The sequence below is a fragment of the Macaca nemestrina genome, chromosome 15, assembly GCF_043159975.1.
Source record: "Macaca nemestrina isolate mMacNem1 chromosome 15, mMacNem.hap1, whole genome shotgun sequence".
NCBI lineage: Eukaryota > Metazoa > Chordata > Mammalia > Primates > Cercopithecidae > Macaca > Macaca nemestrina.
Window position 1 is genome coordinate 105,457,303 of NC_092139.1, and position 19,249 is coordinate 105,476,551.

The 19,249-nt window shown below is 56.0% G+C and overlaps 2 protein-coding genes across 2 annotated transcripts; both read left to right on the plus strand.

Moving 5' to 3' along the window:
- The first annotated feature begins 86 nt into the window (after positions 1-86).
- LOC105464470 (glycine C-acetyltransferase) lies at positions 87-10,164 on the plus strand. The gene is made up of 9 exons (XM_011712418.3): positions 87-329; positions 2,237-2,367; positions 5,440-5,541; positions 6,012-6,158; positions 8,083-8,237; positions 8,374-8,456; positions 8,620-8,791; positions 9,151-9,272; positions 9,834-10,164. The coding sequence occupies exons 1-9, from the start codon at positions 134-136 to the stop codon at positions 9,983-9,985; spliced, it is 1,260 nt and encodes a 419-aa protein (XP_011710720.2). The 5' UTR covers positions 87-133; the 3' UTR covers positions 9,986-10,164.
- A 2,921-nt stretch (positions 10,165-13,085) lies between these two features.
- Positions 13,086-19,073, plus strand: LOC105464469 (galanin receptor 3). The gene is made up of 3 exons (XM_071080553.1): positions 13,086-15,718; positions 16,639-17,016; positions 18,004-19,073. The coding sequence occupies exons 2-3, from the start codon at positions 16,658-16,660 to the stop codon at positions 18,737-18,739; spliced, it is 1,095 nt and encodes a 364-aa protein (XP_070936654.1). The 5' UTR covers positions 13,086-15,718; positions 16,639-16,657; the 3' UTR covers positions 18,740-19,073.
- The last annotated feature ends 176 nt before the right edge of the window (positions 19,074-19,249 follow it).

A 19,249-nucleotide genomic window follows, 5' to 3' on the forward strand; every position in this document is an offset into this window, starting at 1 on the left:
CCTCCCACTCGTTAAGTCAGCCCCCCTCGCTCCGATTGGCTGCTGGAGCCCGGCCCCCGGCCACGTGACCAGGCTGCGTCCGCGATGCGCACGGCTCCCAGGCAGGCAGGGACGCTCGGGCGAGGTAGGAGCGATGTGGGCTGGGAACGCCTGGCGCGCCGCGCTCTTCGGAGTGCCCCGCGGCTGCCGCGCACAGTCAGCGTTGGCCCAGCTGCGCGGCATTCTGGAGGGGGAGCTGGAAGGGATCCGTGGAGCTGGCACTTGGAAGAGTGAGCGGGTCATCACGTCCCGTCAGGGGCCGCACATCCACGTGGACGGCGTCTCCGGAGGTAACTCTCCCTCCCGGAGTCGTTCCAAGACCTTTCCCGAGCTTGCGCTGGAATGGAGGGCTTGGAGGCGGGGGTGGGCGGCTCCTACACTCTTAGCTACTGGTCCCCTTCGCATCTCTCAGGGCGACTTTACGGCTTCCTAATACTGACTCTAGCCTGGTTAAACCCGTTTTGACGGAGGGAGGTGATTTGCCCTTGAGCACCTTTTTGGCTCAGAAGGCAGGGCTGGGAGCAGCCCTGTGTGAGCGTGAGAAAAGGAGAGAGACACCCAGCTGGCTCCCACCGTGACACTGCAAGGAAGGGTGGTGGGAAGGCCGGAGCGAGAAAACCCGCATTTCTTGAGCGGCTCTTTTGTGAAGGCCTCTACCAGTTGTTGCTGCACGTGAACTCCTGCTAACTTCTAAACGCAGGAATGACTAATTCCATTTTACAAACGAAGAGGCTGAAATCCACAGATGTGAAATGGCTTGCCCAAAAGCCCCCAGCTAGCTGCAGGCAGCGCTGGAATATTGGAGCTGGAACATTGCCTAACTGGCCAGAGAGGACAGCTTCCTGGCCAAACTCATAGCAAGCAATCTGGTCTTGCTCTGTCGCTCAGGCTGGAGGGCAGTGGTGAGATCTCGGTTCACTGCAACCTCTGCCTCTTGGGTTCGGGCGATTTTCATGCCTCAGCCTCCCAAGTAGCTGGGACTACAGGCAAGTGCCAGCACACCCGGCTGATTTTTGTATTTTTAGTAGAGACTGGGTTTCACCATGTTGGCCAGGCTGATCTCGAACTCTTGACCTCAAGTGATCCGCCCGCCTCGTCCTCCCAAAGTGTTGGGATTACAGACGTGAGCCACCGCTCCCAGCCCTCCCTCATATTTCATTCTAACCAGTGGTTACTGCCTGACTTATTCGTGTCAGGCCTCCGGTGAGTGGCGATGATCAACAGGATCCCAAAGCTGCCTTCTGCCCGGAAATAGGCATAGAACCCTTGGTGCTGTTGTACTCATTTGTAAAATAGAGGTCCCAGGTAATCCCTTCTCTCCCTCAGGGGAAGCTTAGAGCCAGTCAAAAGATGGGAAATTAGGAGACACAAGTTCTCATCCTGTTTTTGCCTTTCCCAGGCTGTGTGAACTTTCCCCTCTGGCGTGTTTGCTCCTGAGGTCAGCTGTTGAAGTTCACTCTGGGCTTTAGAATTCAGGGACTGGTATCTCAGGCACCCACCTTTGGGGAAGTGGTTCTGTACCAGGCAGCAAAGTAAACTGTGGAGTTCCAGGACTGCAGCAGGCATCTGACCCAGCCCTCTTCTTTAACCCACAAGGAAACCAAGGGGTCAGATAAGGAGTTAGTGGTGGTCTTCAGGCACAGGAGAAGCCTGTGAGGAAGGCTTGAGTTCCTCCTTGGGTAGAATGTGATTCAAAGCCAGAGTTTAGGCTGGGCACAGTGGCTTGTGCCTGAAATCTCAGCACTTTGGGAGGCCAAGGCAGGAGGATTGCTTGAGGCTAGAAGTTCAAGACCAGCATGGGCAACATAACGAGGCCCCATCTCTACAAAAAATAAAAATATTTAGTTGGGCATGGTGGCACGCACCTGCAGTCCCAGCTACTCAGGTGGTTGGGTGGGAGGATTGCTTGAGCCTGGGGGGTTGGGGCTGCAGTAAGCCATGATTGCACCACTGTACTCTAACCTGGGCGACAGAACTAGACCCTGCCAAAAAAAAAAAAAAAAGTTTAAACTTCTCATCTTCAAGATGTGTAGCACTGACCCTCCCTCTGTAGCTGTTGAATTTGGTGCCTCTTCAACGGTGAATCCAGGTCTGTTTCCTTTCTGGACCATTTCCCCAGGGCCTGGCACTGTCATCTTTCCAGGCCCTTCCTTGCCCCACCTGAGCTGCTGTATCCATCTCCTCTCCTTCACCTCAGGAATCCTTAACTTCTGTGCCAACAACTACCTGGGCCTGAGCAGCCACCCCAAGGTGATCCAGGCAGGTCTGCAGGCTCTGGAGGAGTTTGGAGCTGGCCTCAGCTCTGTCCGCTTCATCTGCGGAACCCAGGTACACAGTGAGTGGTGGGGGGTTGTGGGAACTGACCCCAGCTGCCTGCTTCCCACAGTCAGCAGGGCTGGTTTAGCCAGCTCAGCTCATCCACGGCCCTGGGCCCACTGTTGGCCCCAGAGCTGTGCAGCAGAAAGGCTGAGTGCAGGCCTCTGTTTTGCTGAAAAGCTTTGGCCAAGAAACTTTATATATATATATATATATATTTTTTTTTTTTTTTCTTTTTGAGACAGAGTCTTGCTCTGTCACCCAGGCTGGAGTGCAGTGGCACAACCTTGGCTTGCCGTAACCTTCGCCTCCCAGACTCAAGTGATTCTCATGCCTCAGCCTCCAGAGCAGCAGCAATTACAGGTGTGCTGCCACACCCAGCTAATTTTTTTTTTTTTTTTTTTGAGACGGAGTCTCACTCTGTTGCCGAGGCTGGAGTGCAGTGGCGCGATCTCGGCTCACTGCAAGCTCCGCCTCCTGGGTTCACGCCATTCTTCTGCCTCAGCCTCCTGAGTAGCTGGGACTACAGGCACCCGCCACCGTGCCCGGCTAATTTTTTTTTTTGTTTTTGTTTTTGTTTTTTTTTTGAGACGGAGTCTCGCTGTGTCTCCCAGGCTGGAGTGCAGTGGCTGATCTCGGCTCACTGCAAGCTCCGCCTCCCGGGTTCACGCCATTCTCCCGCCTCAGCCTCCCAAGTAGCTGAGACTACAGGCGCCCGCCACCACGCCCGGCTAGTTTTTTGTATTTTTAGTAGAGACGGGGTTTCACCGTGGTCTCGATCTCCTGACCTCGTGATCCGCCCGCCTCCACTTCCCAAAGTGCTGGGATTACAGGCGTGAGCCACCGCGCCTGGTCACACCTGACTTTCTATAGGAAAAGAGGAGTAGGTGGCAGGAACTGAGACTGAGGGCTCTGGGTCTCTTGTGATGGAGCACGGTTGCCAGTGCTGCCCTTTAGTGGCCCTGTTCCTGTGGGCAAGTATCTTAACCTCTCTGTCTTAATTCCTTCATAAGAAAACTGAAGATAATAACAATAAGATCCTTACAAATTAAAGACTTAATACATGTAATGCTTAGAATAGGCCAAGCGCAGTGGCTCCTACCTGTAATCCCAGCACTTTGGGAGGCTGATGCAGGCAGATCACCTGAGATCAGGAGTTCGAGACCAGCCTGGCCAACATGGCGAAACCCTTTCTCTACAAAAATACAAAAATTAACTGGCATGATGGTGGGTGCCTGTAATCCCAGCCACTTGTGAGGCTGAGGCGGGAGAATCACTTGAACCTAGGAGGTGGAGGTTGCAGGTGAGCTGAGATCACGCCACTGCACTCCAGTCTGAGCAACAGAGTGAGACTCTGTCTTAAAAAAAAAAAAAAAAAAAAAAAACAAGAAAAAAGCATGGAACAGCCTGGCACGTAGTAGTGCTCAATGAATGTTGGCTATTATTTATTTTCCAAATGTTACAAAATAAATTTATATAAGTATGAAACTTAAATAGTACTTATTATGTGCCAAGAATTCTTTTAAGAAAAGTACAACTATTGGCCAGGTGTGATGGCTCATGCCTGTAATCCAGGCACTCTGGGAGGCCGAGGTGGGTGGATTACTTTAGGTCAGGAGTTCAAGACCAGCCTGGCCAACATGGTGAAACCTGTCTCTGGTAAAAATACAAAAATTAGCTGGACTTGCTCACTTGAACCCAGTTGCAGTGAGCCATGATGGTGCCACTGCACTCCAGCCTGGGTGAAACTCTGTCTCAAAAAAAATAAAGGAAGAACATTATAAGTATTAAGTCATTAATCCTCAGTGATAGGTGCTATTCTTTTTTTTTTTTTTTTTTTTTTTTTTTTTTTTGAGGCGGAGTCTTCACTCTGTCGCCCAGGCTGGAGTGCAGTGGCACCATCTCAGCTCACTGCAAGCTCTGCCTCCCGGGTTCGCGCCATTCTCCTGCCTCAGCCTCCCGAGTAGCTGGGACTACAGGTGCCCGCCACCGCGCCCGGCTAATTTTTTGTATTTTAGTAGAGACGGGGTTTCACCGTGTTCGCCAGGATGGTCTCGATCTCCTGACCTCGTGATCCGCCCGCCTCGGCCTCCCAAAGTGCAGGGATTACAGGCGTGAGCCACCGCGCCCGGCCCGATAGGTGCTATTCTTATTCTTCCTATTGAGATGAGGACACTGAGGTCCAGAGAAGTTAAGTGACTTGCCCAGAGGCACAGAGCCTATTGTGGTGGGATTTGAACCCTGGCTCAAGAGTCCATGGTGGCTTATACCTGTAATCTCAATACTTTTGAAGCCCAAAGCAGAAGGATCACTTGATGCCTGGAGTTTGAGACCAGCCTGGGCAACATAGCAAGACCCTCTCTCTTAAAAAAAAAAAAAAGTTTTTAATTAGCTGGGTGTGGTGGTGCGCACCTGTTGTCCCAGCTACTAGGGAGGGGAGGCTGAGATGGGAGGATCACTTGAGCCCAGGAGTTGAAGGCTACAGTAAGCTATGATCTCACTACTGCACTCCAGCCTGAGTAACAGAGAATCCCTGTCTCATTTGCCAAAAAAAAGAGAGTGAGTCTGTGGTCCTACTTGTGATTATCATTAACTGCCCTCTCAGAAAGGTGAGAGAGAAATGAATGTCAGAGGCAGAACTCCTGACTCACATCCAGTTACTTCCCAGCAAAGCCCTCACCCACACCCAACAGTTTTCAAATCTACAAATTAGAGGCCCAGATGAATCCAGAATTACCTCTGTGATCTTTTTCTTTGCCATTAGGCAACCAAAAAAGACACTCAGTGTGGTGTTAGGAAGACACGCTTCCTTCTCCACGAGTTCCCGTAATTCCACCCTTAGACTGCTATGGTAAAACCAAAGTCTGCCCAGGAAGGGAACCTAACAGGTCCCCAGTTCCTCAATGGGAACTGTCTGCCAGATTCCTGGCAGCTCTGGGATCACCCATGTGTGGCAGAAAGTAAGGAGGCTGAGGCTGCAGGCTTTCTGGGTTGGGTCTCTGTGGTCCTCCAAGCCTCTGTCCCCTCGGACTTGTCCCACATGACCCCACAGGCATCAACACGTGTCTCACTCATTTTCTTTAGAGCATCCACAAGAATCTAGAAGCAAAAATAGCCCGCTTCCACCAGCGGGAGGATGCCATCCTCTATCCCAGCTGTTTTGACGCCAACGCCGGCCTCTTTGAGGTGTGTGGAAGCTGTCCTGCGGGTGAGGGTCGATGGGGCCTGTTAGGCTGGGGAAGGCTTGGGGGTGGGCAGTCGGGAGAACCTAGCAGGATTCAGTGCCATGCCTAGAGGCTCCAGAGCCCACTTCTTCTGGAGGTCAAGGTTGGGCCAGGTAGGTGCTCCAGGAGGAATCCTGGGGCTTGCAAGGAGCCTGAGAGACTGTGGGGGATAAGCTACATCATCTGGAAGGCTGGGGGAGGTGGGGGCCTGGTACTCACCAAATATATTCTCGCCTCCTCTTACTAGAGCAGGGCGCTGGTCCAGCCCGGCACTGGGGCACGGGGGCCCAGATGGAAGCACAGGACGCCTTGCCTCTCTACCCAGAGGAACGGCCTGGCTGGCAGTACAGTTTTTTGATTTGCAGGAATCCTGGTCGAGGGAGAAGCCTAGGGTGGCTGAGTGATGGCTCTACGCTCACTGCCTCCCTCCAGGCCCTTCTGACCCCGGAGGACGCAGTCCTGTCGGACGAGCTGAACCATGCCTCCATCATCGACGGCATCCGCCTGTGCAAGGCCCACAAGTACCGCTATCGCCACCTGGACATGGCTGACCTAGAAGCCAAGCTGCAGGAGGCCCAGGTGGGGCCATACCTGGGCCCACCCTCAGCCTCCATTTGGGGAAGGAAGTGAGGCTTAGAGAAGCCAACTCTTCACTGACAGACAGATAGCCTGAAAGTTTGAAACAGCAGAGATTTGTCCAAGATTTGAACCCAAATCTCTCAGACCCAGAGCATTATTCTTTCTTTCTTTTTTTTTTTTTTTTTTTTTTGAGACGGAGTCTCGCTCTGTCGCCCAGGCTGGAGTGCAGTGGCCGGATCTCAGCTCACTGCAAGCTCCGCCTCCCGGGTTTAGCCATTCTCCTGCCTCAGCCTCCCGAGTAGCTGGGACTACAGGCGCCCGCCACTTCGCCCGGCTAGTTTTTTGTATTTTTTAGTAGAGACGGGGTTTCACCGTGTTAGCCAGGATGGTCTCGATCTCCTGACCTCATGATTCGCCCGTCTCGGCCTCCCAAAGTGCTGGGATTACAGGCTTGAGCCACCGCGCCCGGCTATTCTTTTTCTTCTTTCTTTCTTTCTTTTTTTTTTTTTTTTTTTTGAGACAGAGTTTCACTCTGTCACCAAGGCTGGAGTATAACTCTGTCGCCAAGGCTGGAGTATAGTGGTGCAATCTCAGCTCACTGCAACCTCCACCTCCTTGGTTCAAGTGATTCTCCTGCCTCAGCCTCCCAAGTAGCTGGGATTATAGGCACCACCCCGCCTGGCTAATTTTTGTATTCTTAGTAAAGACGGGGTTTCATCATGTTGTCCAGGCTGGTCTTGAACTCCTGACCTCAGTTGATCCACCCTACTTGGCCTCCCAAAATGCTGGGATTATAGGCATGAGCCACTGTGCCTGGCACCAGAGCATTATTCTATTGTACCGTGATGTCTTGAGGTTTTTCCCTTTGTGTGTCTGTGTGTGTCTGTGTGTGTCTGTGTGTGTGTGTGTGTGTGTGAGTGACAGAGTCTCACTCTGTTGCCCAGGCTGTATTGCAATGGTGCAATCTCACCGCAGCCTCAACCTTCTGGACTCGAGCGATCATCCCACCTCAGTTTCCTGAGTAGCTGGGACTACAGATGCCCACCCCCCCAGTTTTTTATTTGTTTGCTTTTTAGATGGAGTTTCACTCTTTTTGCCCAGGCTGGAGTGCAATGGTGCAATCTCAGCTCAGGGCAACCTCTGCCTCCCGGGTTCAATTGATTCTCCTGCCTCAGCCTCTGGAGTAGCTGAGATTACAGGCGCCCACCACCGTGCTCAGCTAATTTTGTATTTTTAGTAGAGATGGGGTTTAACCATGTTGGCCAGGCTGGTTTCGAACTCCTGACCTAAGGTGATCTGCCTGCCTCAGCCTCCCAAAGTGTTGGGATTACAGGCGTTAGCCACCACGCCTGGCCTGTTTGTTTTTGAGACAGGGTTTCACTATAATGCTCAGGCTAGTCTTGAACTCCTGGGCTCCCAAAGTTACAGGCATGAGCCACCATACCCAGCCAGTTTTAAAAATTTTTAGTAGAGACACGGTCTCACTATGTTGCCCAGGCTGGTCTTCAACCCCTAAGCTCCCAAAGTGCTGGGATTATGGGTGTGAGCCACTGCGCCTGGCCTGCCTTAAGTTTTAGCAAGCACCTTCTGTGTGGCAGGCCCTTGCTAGGCATAAGGATAGAATGGACACGTTGGTAAGACCTGGTCCCAGACTAGCCTGCCCTTTGGGACCTTACACAGGAGAGAGGCCTGAGCCCATTCTCACTGCCCAGGGTTCACAGTGGAGATGGGTGAGGCTGAGAGGCACAGATGAGGGAGAGGATGTTCCAGCCCCCAAGATGGTGGTACCTATGTGCCCACCTCTGTGCTCACCTCTGTGCTGGGCACTGGGCAGGATGAGCTCTCAGAGTTCCAAGCAGCACAAGACATGGGTGGTTTGGCCCAGCTTGATACCACCCACCACCTGTTCATGTCTTTCCCGCAGAAGCATCGGCTGCGCCTGGTGGCCACCGATGGGGCCTTTTCCATGGATGGCGACATCGCACCCCTGCAGGAGATCTGCTGCCTCGCCTCTAGATATGGCGCCCTGGTCTTTGTGGATGAATGCCATGCCACTGGCTTCCTGGGGCCCACAGGACGGTGGGACCATGTGGCACCTGAGGCCTGGGGTGGGGCTTCTGAGGGTGGCTGGGAAATGCGGAGGCCAGTCCCCAGCCTGATCCATGATCCCTGGGCTCTCAGGAGGCAGTGACAGCAGTGGCAGCTTCCCTTGCAGGGGTACGGATGAGTTGCTGGGCGTGATGGATCAGGTCACCATCATCAACTCCACCCTGGGGAAGGCCCTGGGTGGAGCATCAGGTACCTGCGAGGTTGTGTCCCTGGGATCCCCTTGTCCTTTTGAAGGGCCCTGGAGGGGCTCAGGGAAGTGGGGAGGGCAGCATGGACTGTACTTTCAGGAGGGGGTTGGGGTAGGCTCTGGCCCCTGACCAACCCCTCCCCCCAACTCTTCCCTTCTTCTCAGGGGGCTACACGACAGGGCCTGAGCCTCTGGTGTCCCTGCTGCGACAGCGCGCCCGGCCCTACCTCTTCTCCAACAGTCTGCCACCAGCTGTTGTTGGCTGCGCCTCCAAGGCCCTAGATCTACTCATGGAGAGTAATACCATTGTCCAGTCTATGGCTGCCAAGACCCAGAGGTGCGGCTCCCAGCAGGGATGGGGCAGGCTCGGGGGCCAGGGGACATGGTGAGAGCCAGGCTCGTGTGTCTGCCCAGGCCCACAGACAGCTCTGTGCCCACCAGGTCTGCTTCTGCCTGTTCCCCTCCCTCCTCTGTCTCTGCCTCTCCCCTCTAGCTTCTGTGTCTCCCTCTTGTCCATCCTGTCTTTCCGTCTCCCTTTTTGTTCTATCTGCCCCCTGCCTGGCTCCCATCTGCCTCTTAGAACTTGTAACTGTCTTTGTTGATCCTTCTTGCACAGTCCTCGGGCCTGGTCCCTGGGAGGAGTGGGTGTGAATGCTCCACGGCCCCTTAGCTACCTGTGATACCTTGTACCCACAGGTTCCGTAGTAAGATGGAAGCTGCTGGCTTCACTGTCTCAGGAGCCAGCCATCCCATCTGCCCTGTGATGCTGGGTGATGCCCGGCTGGCCTCTCGCATGGCGGATGACATGCTGAAGAGAGGTAAGTGTGCTGGGATGAGAGAACTGGTGATGGGTCCTGAGAGAAGAGAAAGGGAAACCCGTAGACTGTGAACCACCCCTCTCCCTGCTGCCCCTGGTCACACTGCGGCCTCTTAGGCCAGCTGTCTGTCCAAGCTTGAAAACTGCAGGCAGGCGGGGTGTGGTGGCTCACGCCTGTAATCCCAGCGCTTTGGAAGGCTGAGGCAGGCAGATCACGAGGTCAAGAGATCGAGACCATCCTGGCTAACATGGTGAAACCTCGTCTCTACTAAAAATACAAAAAAATTAGCCGGGCGAGGTGGCAGGCGCCTGTAGTCCCAGCTACTCGGGAGGCTGAGGCAGGAGAATGGCGTGAACCTGGGAGGCGGAGCTTGCAGTGAGCCGAGATCGCGCCACTGCACTCCAGCCTGGGTGACAGAGCAAGACTCCATCTCAAAAAAAAAAAAAAAAACCCAGGCCATGAGGCAGTCCCAAATCTGAGACTTGGGACGGTTCCCTTGCCCTCTGTGTTCTGCCCCCAAGCCTGTTGGTTCTGGCACGCCCTTGCTTTCTACCCTCCCAGGCATCTTTGTCATCGGGTTCAGCTACCCTGTGGTCCCCAAGGGCAAGGCCCGGATCCGGGTACAGATCTCAGCAGTGCACAGTGAGGAAGACATTGACCGCTGTGTGGAGGCCTTCGTGGAAGTGGGGCGACTGCACGGGGCACTGCCCTGAGCTCTGGGTAGGGACGAGCAGAGCCAAGGTCCACCTGCTGCTACAGGGTCAAAGGAGGTTTTTGATCGGCCCAGAGCAGAGGCTCTCAGCCCTGAACCAAAGTCCCAGAGCTGGGCTGGGACGTGGCCTGCACTGAGGGCTGTGAGAATGTCAAACAACAGTTTGAAAATTGGCTGTGACACTCTGGTCTGCTTTACTGTCTCTGGTCAGGCCCAGTCCTGTGGCCGGTTGAAGAATCCGGCAGGAGCCAGGGCTCTGAGGGGAGGCTCCTGAGGACTGCAGATCTCCAGATCTCCACTGACCTTTTCCCTAGATTAAGATGGGACCCAGTGGCTGGGTGCGGTGGCTCACCCCTGTAATCCCAGCACTTTGGGAAGCCAAGGCGGGCGAATCACCTGAGGTCAGGAGTTCGAGACCAGCCTGACCAACATGCAGAAACCCCGTCTCTACTAAAAATACGAAATTAGCCGGGCGTGGCGGCGCATGCCTGTAATCCCAGCTACTCAGGAGGCTGAGGCAGGAGAATCGCTTGAACCCGGGAGGTGGAAGTTGCGGTGAGCCAAGATCACACCATTGTACTCCAGCCTGGGCAACAAGAGCAGAAGTCCATCTCAAAAAAAAAAAAAAAAGGATGGGACCCAGGCCTTTGGGAGATAGGCATGGGCCACCGTTTGTCTTGGGTAGCTTTTGTGCTGCTGTGGAGGGCCGCTGAGAACTAACCCCACAGGCCCTTTACCCTACCACCGTGCTACTCTGCCGTCCCGGAGTCTAGAGTCTAGCTGCTTCTTCCTCCCCATTGGAAGATGTCCTGTCGCTGCCCAGATAGGAGGAGGCTGGGTGTCCATGTTTGGAAGGAGAGGCAGAGGATTCAGGCCCCAAAGAAAAGAATGAGGATCACCCCTGGGGAAGCTCCGGACAGTCTGGAACCCTGTGTTCAAGCCCACTCTTTCCCTGCCTTACTCTGGCCTTGGGCAAGCCCCAGTCCCTGTATGTGCCTCAGTCCTCCTGCCACTATGCTTTGAGGTCTGGGGCCCTTCCATCTCGCTCATTCCAAGGCCTATGATGATCAGCCGCCAGGGGGTGCTGCGAGCACGGGCCTCGGCCGCCAGCTCGCCCCGCCCCTCCAGACTGGGGGCCTTGGGCCACGGCTGTTTGGGCTGCCCAGCAGTCAAGGCCAGGAGGGGTGATTTGCTGCTGCCAAGGCCCCATCCTCCCTTGTCCCCCACAATGGCTCGCCGCTCTCCTGTTAGCGGGGCCTGCGGGAGGAGGGCGATCTCTCCCTGGCAGCCTTGTGGACCCCTTGTGTGGTGGGGAGTGGGGTCTGAGTCACCGCAGCTCCAACCTGAGCGTGATGTGGCCTTGGGAAGCTCTTAGTTTGCTTTGGGCAGAGGATGAAAAGGCCCTTTATCATTAACGACATGAAACTAGCCCTACGTCTCTCTCTGACGTCCGGCACCTCCAGCCCGCCCATTTGCCCGTTATCTTGGGATGAACAATGTGAGTTGGGCTCCAGCCCAACCCTGCAGGATCTGAAAGCTGGGATTCCGGGGATCTGAAAGCCTGTGATCCAGGGGACCTCGTTGCTGGGGTCCAGGAGCTTGGGGGGGGGGCGGGGGGTCGGTGTGAGGGTGGAAGGCAGCCTGGCTGGGGTAGCTGTGGCCACATTAGCGGCAGGAATATTTGCAGCCCGCCACCACCGGGTAAGGCACGTAGCACCAGGCGCGCTGCTGCAGGGGATGTGCACAAGGGCTCAACTAGTAGTGCCAAGCTTGATGAGCGTGGTCTGCGCTAGCCGGCAGGTCATGTTAAGCGCCAGGGGCAGCCGCGGCGTGACGTGTGGCAGCTGGTGTGCACTCGGCGGGGCCAGAACAGAGGGCCCAGGTTCATCCAGACCGACGTGAGGCGGCACGAAGCGAGGTCCAAACAGCAGAAAGTGTGTCGCCGCCCCTGTGGCTCCCGGGAGCTGCCGCTGGCGTTGCGCTGCCGGGCTGGCAGGGCAGGCATCGTCAGCGTGGCGATCCCCTAGGCCAGCTGGCCGCAGTAGCGCTCTACGCCGTCTGCCAACCCGCAGCTCAGTGTGTTCGGGTGCACCAGCCCGGGTCCTCCGCCGCGCTTCCTCCGCAGTCATCCAGAAGGTGTCCGAAGGAGGCGCAGCAACCCCTCTGGGTGCACGTGTTTCGGCTTGGGCGCCTACGGGTAGTCGCCGGCCGCCCACGACAAGCTGTAGGGCCACGCGGGGCGGGAGGGCTGGCCGTGGATCAGCTGTAAGTGCGCGTTCTGCAGAATCAGAGGCTCTAGGGACCGCTCCAAGGGCGCAATGTCCTTGTTCTCTGCGTCGCGCACGGGGTTCACGGCCGCGGGCTACCAGAAGCGGCAGTAGGAGTGAATGGAGGAGGTGGCACTGGGCGCACCCAAGGTCTAGCCCCACGGTAGCGCTCTTTATGGCTGCCTGTTCCTTCCTCCTTCCCTCCACCTCCGCTCTCATATCAGCATAGCGTTGCCGCTGCTGGGAGCTCTTTGCCTTAGGCCAAGAAGGACCTTGTGGGCAGGGGGGCTCCCAAGGGCCAGGAGTGCAAAGTTATGAATCTCAGATGCCTTCCAGCCCGTTCCAGGATTCAGGCATGCACATTCATCCAGGCTTCTGGGGGTCTAAGAGTGCATTACTTTCACTCAGTGGTTGCAGATCTGTCAAAGGTTCTAAAATCCCACCAAGCTGAGTTTCGCCATTCAGGGATCATAAGAGTCTACAATTCAGTTGTGCAATTCTATTCTGAATTATATTCAGAATTAATTCAATTCTGACTGGGTGCGGTGGCCCATGCCTGTAATCCCAGCACTTTGGGAGGCCGAGGCAGGCGGATCACGAGGTCAGGAGATCGAGACCATCCTGACTAACACGGTGAAACCCCGTCTCTACTAAAAATACATGAACAAAAAATTAGTCTGGCTGGTGGCGGACACCTGTAGTCTCAACTACTCAGGAGGCTGAGGTGGAAGAATGGTGTGAACCTGGGAGGCGGAGCTTGCAGTGAGCTGAGACCACGCCACTGCACTCCAGCCTGGGCGACAGAGCAAGACTCTGTCTCAAAAAAAAAAAAAAAAAAAAATTATTCAATTCTGAAGGTTCTGAATTCAGGTTTGGCAAGTCTAGATCAGATTCCTAACAGTTTCAGTTCCATGAGACTCTGCTTCCAAAAACGGAGGATTTTCTGCATCTGAAGAAGGTGAAGAAGGCTTTAGGGAGGCACCTCTGAGCCCTGGTGAGAACCCCGGGGCCTTTGAGGAGGTAGTTTTCTTTTCTTTCTTTTCTTTTCTTTTCTTTTTTTTCTCTCTCTCTCTCTCTTTCTTTCCTTTTTTTGTTTGTTTTTGAGACAGAGTTTTGCTCTGTTGCCCAGGCTGGAGTGCAGTGGCACAGTCTCCGCTCAGTGCAACCTCCGCCTCCCGAGTTCAAGCCGTTCTCCTGCCTCAGCCTCCCAAGTAGCTAGGATTACAGGTGTGTACTACCATACCTGGCTAATTTTTAGTAGAGACGGGTTTCACCCTGTGTTGGCCAGACTGGTCTTGAACTCCTGCCCTCAAGTGATCCACCTGCCTTGGCCTCCCAAAGTGCTGGGATTACGGACATGAGCCACCATGCCCAGCCTTAAGAAGCTAGTTCTGATCATCTACCCCAGCTCCTCCGGCCTGGAATGCAAGTCCTGGCTCCATCAGTGCCCCTCACACTGTCTTCTCTCCCCTTATGCACTTCCCCTTGATGCTCCCCAACCCCACCCTCAGCTTCTAAAAACACTACACTCAGTCCCTCCACCTCTCCCCTCCCTTCCTTAACTCACTGCAGACTGCCTTTTGCCCTCAATACACCTGTTTACCAGCAGCCTCCTCATTGCTGAATCCAGTGTACCTTGTTCCCCAGGTGCTAGCCTCCTTAACCTTCTGGAGGCATTTGGTCATGTGGTCCCCCCTTCTCCATGCAGTTTAGGCCAGAACTCCATGACTCAATCACACAGCCATTCACCAAGACCTATTCACCTCTTTGGCTCTTGCCTAGACGAGAGGCTCCTAACAGGTCACTCATCAAATCTCTCCCCTTTTGTCCATCCTTTTCAACCCGGGCCATTATATATATATATATTTTTGAGACGGAGTCTCGCTCTGTTGCCCAGTCTGGAGTGTGAGTGATCTCGGCTCACTGCAACCACCGCCTCCTGGGTTCAAGGGATTCTCGTGCCTCAGCCTCCTGAGTAGCTGGGATTACAGGTACGTGCCACCATGCCCAGCTAATTTTTTGTATTTTTAGTAGAGGCAGGGTTTTGCCATGTTGGCCAGTCTGATCTTGAACTCTTGACCTCAGATGATCCGCCCACCTCAGCCTCCCAAAGTGCTAGGATTACAGGCGTGAGTCACTGCATGTGGCCCATAACAAACTTCTTACAAAAGACAATGTGGGGGAAGAAAAAAAGAAAATGTGCAGGTCATGTCTCTGCTCTAGAACCTTAGTAGCTCCCTGTTGCTATCAGGTAAAGCCAGACTTTTTGGACAGGTACCTAAACCATCTGGGCTCCAGCTGGACTAAGGCCCTAGACAGAGCTTCTGGAGAAGGGTCTCAGGATTTGCGGGCCTGAGGGAGGAGTCTCTGTAGTCTGCTGAAAGACTCAAGTCCTGGTTTCCCACTCCAGGAAACCCCAGTCAAGACTAGGAATGTTTTTTTTTTTTTTTTTTTGAGACAGAGTCTCGCTCTGTCACCCAGGCTGCAGTGCAGTGGCATGATCTTGGCTCACTGCAACCTCCACCCACTGGCTTCAAGCAGTTCTCTGCCTCAGCCTCCTGAGTAGCTGGGATTACAGGTGCCCACCACCACGCCCGGCTAATTTTTGTATTTTTCGTAAAGACGGGATTTCACCATCTTGGCCAGGCTGGTCTTGAACTCCCAACCTCGTGATCCACCTGCCTCTGTCTCCCAAAGTGCTGGGATTACAGGCGTGAGCCACCGCGCCCGGCCTCTTTTTTTTTTTTTTTTTTTAGACAGTGTCTCACTCCATCACCCAGGCTGGAGTGCAGTGGCATCATCTCGGCTCATTGCAACCTCTGCCTCCCAGGCTCAAGCAATTCTCCTGCCTCAGCCTCCAGAGTAGCTAATTTTGTATTTTTAGTAGACACAAGTTTTCGCCACATTGACCAAGCTGGTGTCGAGTTCCTGGCCTCAAGTGATCTACCTGCCTCGGCCTCCCAAAGTGCTGGGATTACAGACAGGAGCCACCATGCCCAGCCTAGGAACCCTTTCTAAACATGGACTGGAGCAAGAATGTGCAGGGATAGGGGATGGAGTCATCAGGCTGGGCCACGGGAGGTGGGAGTGCCAGGGACTGGCTGGGCCCTGGGCACAGAGGGGTTAACCACAAAGCAAATCACAGAGAGCGAGATCAATGGGTTACTGGCTGCAGAGAGAGGAAAAGGCAGCAGCAACGCAGAGGCAGAGAAGAGCCAGGCAGAAGAGCCTGCCACCTGGGGGAAATCAGGGACTGAGGAGGAAGTGGCCAGTGGCTACTCCAGAGGGAGTGTCCAACTCTAGCTCAGCACAGGGGGCAGAGGAGAGGAGGGGCCTTAAAGGCGAAGGGGGAGAAGTAGAAGGCAGACCAATACCTGCAGGGAGGCACCGAGGGGCAGCTGCTGAACCAGGAGGCCCCCCCAGCCCAGCCGTTCCACCCAGGATCAAGCCCACTGCCCAGGGTGAAGGTGGGTGTTGCCCATCCTGGGCTTTGGGTACCTACTGCATGCTGGGTGCTGGGGTGGGGGCAGAAATTGCCTTTCTTCCCTCCTCCCTGCCTGGCCCCCCTTTCCCCTAATTTGTCCCACCACCCCAGTAGTCCGAAGCCTGCAAGGGGATCCACAGGTAGTAGGAGACATGGGCTGTAGAGTGGGATGGGGGTGAGCATCGGCGCGGTGTGCACACACACACACAGGCACAGGTTGTCAGAGGCACCACCTGTTACAGGCTCTCAGATGAGCACTCTAGCTAAGAAGGCAGGATATCAGGGTGGTAACAGCCCCAGAGCTGCCATTCTGTGATATTAGCCTCCCATGTCCCCTCTCTGGGCCTCGATTTCCCTATGTGCAGAGAGGGAGCAGTGACCTACACGGTCTTCCCAGTTTTGCCATTGTGGTGATCTCACTATACTGAACTCTCCAATGACTCAGGGATGTTACCTGTGTTTTGCTGAGGTTACAGCTTGTAGTGAGAAAGCCCTGAACCCATGTCCCAGGGTCTCCCCTGAGCTTCAGATCCCCATTGAGAAGGAAAATATACCAGCTTCTGCGCTTGCCCCTCCCCCCATCGCCACATCTTCATCCTACTTCTCTTGTGCCTTCCCCAGTCTGGTGGGTTGGAAGTGTCCCTCAAATACCTAGGTAGCCTTCCAGGCAAGACTCTAGGGGTGTTCCTTAGGAAACTGAGGAACTCTCACCCCTTGAACACCATGAGCTTGCTCACACAGTGGGACTCAGCGATGACTTCGGCTCTGCTCTCCCCTCCTCCATCTCCCACGAGCTTCCTGCCCAGAATACCTGGCCAGACCCAGGCCGGGGGAGCTAGATCCCAGGGTCAAGCAACCAGAACTGGGGGCTCTTGCCTGAGGACTCCAGCTTCTCTTCCCTAGGTGCCCGTCTGATGGGGAGATGGCTGATGCCCAGAACATTTCACTGGACAGTCCAGGGAGTGTGGGGGCCGTGGCAGTGCCTGTGGTCTTTGCCCTAATCTTCCTGCTGGGCACAGTGGGAAACGGACTGGTGCTGGCAGTGCTCCTGCAGCCTGGCCCGAGTGCCTGGCAGGAGCCCGGCAGCACCACGGATCTGTTCATCCTCAACCTGGCGGTGGCGGACCTCTGCTTCATCCTGTGCTGCGTGCCCTTCCAGGCCACCATCTACACGCTGGATGCCTGGCTCTTCGGGGCCCTCGTCTGCAAGGCTGTGCACCTGCTCATCTACCTCACCATGTACGCCAGCAGCTTCACGCTGGCTGCTGTCTCGGTGGACAGGTGCGCTGTGCCTGGGGCCTGGCTGGGCAGGGCTGTGTGGGCGGGAGTGGGGGGAGGAGTCCTGAACAGATCCTCATTGGCCTTAGGAAGGAGAGAGTGGGGGACCAGAAAGGGAGGTGGGTGGCAGGAAACAAAAGCTCCCTGACCCCTCGAAAGCAGCCTCTGGGCACCTGCAGGGCATGCTTGAGGGGACTGTCCTGCCCTTCCCCTCCTCCACCGTGAGCTTCCAGGGGACGCCTCTGAGTCTCAAGTGGCAGCACAGGGTCTGGCATATAGTAAGTGCTCTGGCATATAGTAAGTGCTCTGTAAGCGTGATAGGAACGGCAAAAGAAGCTCACGAATGCGTTCATCAGTTTTTTTGGTTGTTGTTGTTTTGTTTTTTGTTTTTTTTGGATCTCGGCTCACTGCAACCTCTGCCTCCTGGGTTCCAGCGATTCTCCTGCCACAGCCTCCCGAGTAGCTGGGATTACAGGCGTGCGCCACCACACCTGGCTAATTTTTTGTATTTTTAGTAGAGACGGGGTTTTGCCATGTTGGACAGGCTGGTCTCAAACCCCTGACCTCAGGTGATCCGCCCGCCTCGGCCTCCCAAGTGTTGGGATTACAGGCGTGAGCCACCGCGCCCAGCCCAGCTATTTTAAAACTGCCCACACCTTGCCCAGCTGTGCACACATCTGCTTCCGCCGCTTGAAACTTGGGGTCAATTCCAGGCTCACTCTAGCTGATGACCCTGGGCAGGTCACTTCTCTGTGGGCTTCATCTGACGCATCCATAAAATAATCCTAGAAATAACAACTCACTGGGATCGGGCCCTTGCTAGGTGCCAGGCACTGCTCTAAGCACCTCGCGCGTTCACACTCTTAATCCCCGCCACGTCCCCCACGGTTCACAGGAGGCGCATCCGGCCGTAGGGCCCTGGTGCGGGGCGTGGAGCGGGCCCCTGCGGGAGAGCACCCGTCCACCCCGCTGACCCGGCGCCCTCCGCAGGTACCTGGCCGTGCGGCACCCCCTGCGCTCGCGCGCCCTGCGCACGCCGCGCAACGCCCGCGCCGTGGTGGGGCTGGTGTGGCTGCTGGCGGCGCTCTTCTCGGCGCCCTACCTCAGCTACTACGGCACCGTGCGCTACGGCGCTCTGGAGCTCTGCGTGCCCGCCTGGGAGGACGGACGCCGCCGCGCCCTGGACGTGGCCACCTTCGCCGCCGGCTACCTGCTGCCCGTGGCCGTGGTGAGCCTGGCCTACGGGCGAACGCTGCGCTTCCTGTGGGCCGCCGTGGGCCCCGCGGGCGCCGCGGCGGCCGAGGCGCGGCGGAGGGCGACGGGCCGCGCGGGGCGCGCCATGCTGGCTGTGGCCGCGCTCTACGCGCTCTGCTGGGGCCCGCACCACGCGCTCATCTTGTGCTTCTGGTACGGCCGCTTCGCCTTCAGCCCGGCCACCTACGCCTGCCGCCTGGCCTCGCACTGCCTGGCCTACGCCAACTCCTGCCTCAACCCGCTAGTCTACGCGCTCGCTTCGCGCCACTTTCGCGCGCGCTTCCGCCGCCTGTGGCAGTGCGGCCGCCGACGCCGCCACCGTGCCCGTCGCACCCTCCGTCGCGTGCACCCCGCGTCCTCGGGCCCACCCGGCTGTCCTGGAGACGCCCGGCCTCGCGGGAGGCTGCCGGCCGGCGGCGGCCGGGGCCTGGAGCCCAGGGAGGGACCCGCCCACGGCGGAGAGGCTGCTTGAGGACCGGAATAAACCCTGCCGCCTGTTTCTGCCTGTGTCCGTCTGTCTCACTCCCCTTCTCCGAGGGCGGGACGCCACCGGGTCAGGGATGGAGCAACGCCACGAGCTCTCTGAGGAGCATTGAGTGGAGCGGCTTGTCCCCGCTCCACAATGGAGCACCAGCCCAGCGGATACCCCTGAGTGTGACAATGGACAGCACAGCCCGCCCTCAGCAGGTCAGCCCCCAGACCCTGCTCATAGCCAGCCTGGCAGTCCCTCTGCCCATCCTTCCAACTGGGTGACACCTAGGCCCTGCTTCCTCCACCACCCCCTAACCACCCCCTTCTTGGTTCCAAACGCAGTCCTAGGTAGCTTAACATCAACAGCTAATAAATGGCTAATATTTAAGTGAGACCAGGCTCTTGGCTCATGCCTGTAATCTCAGCGCTTTGGGAGGTCGAGGCGAGAGGATCGCTTGAGGCAAGAGTTCAAGGCTGCAGTGAGCTGTGATCACGCCACTGCATTCCAGCC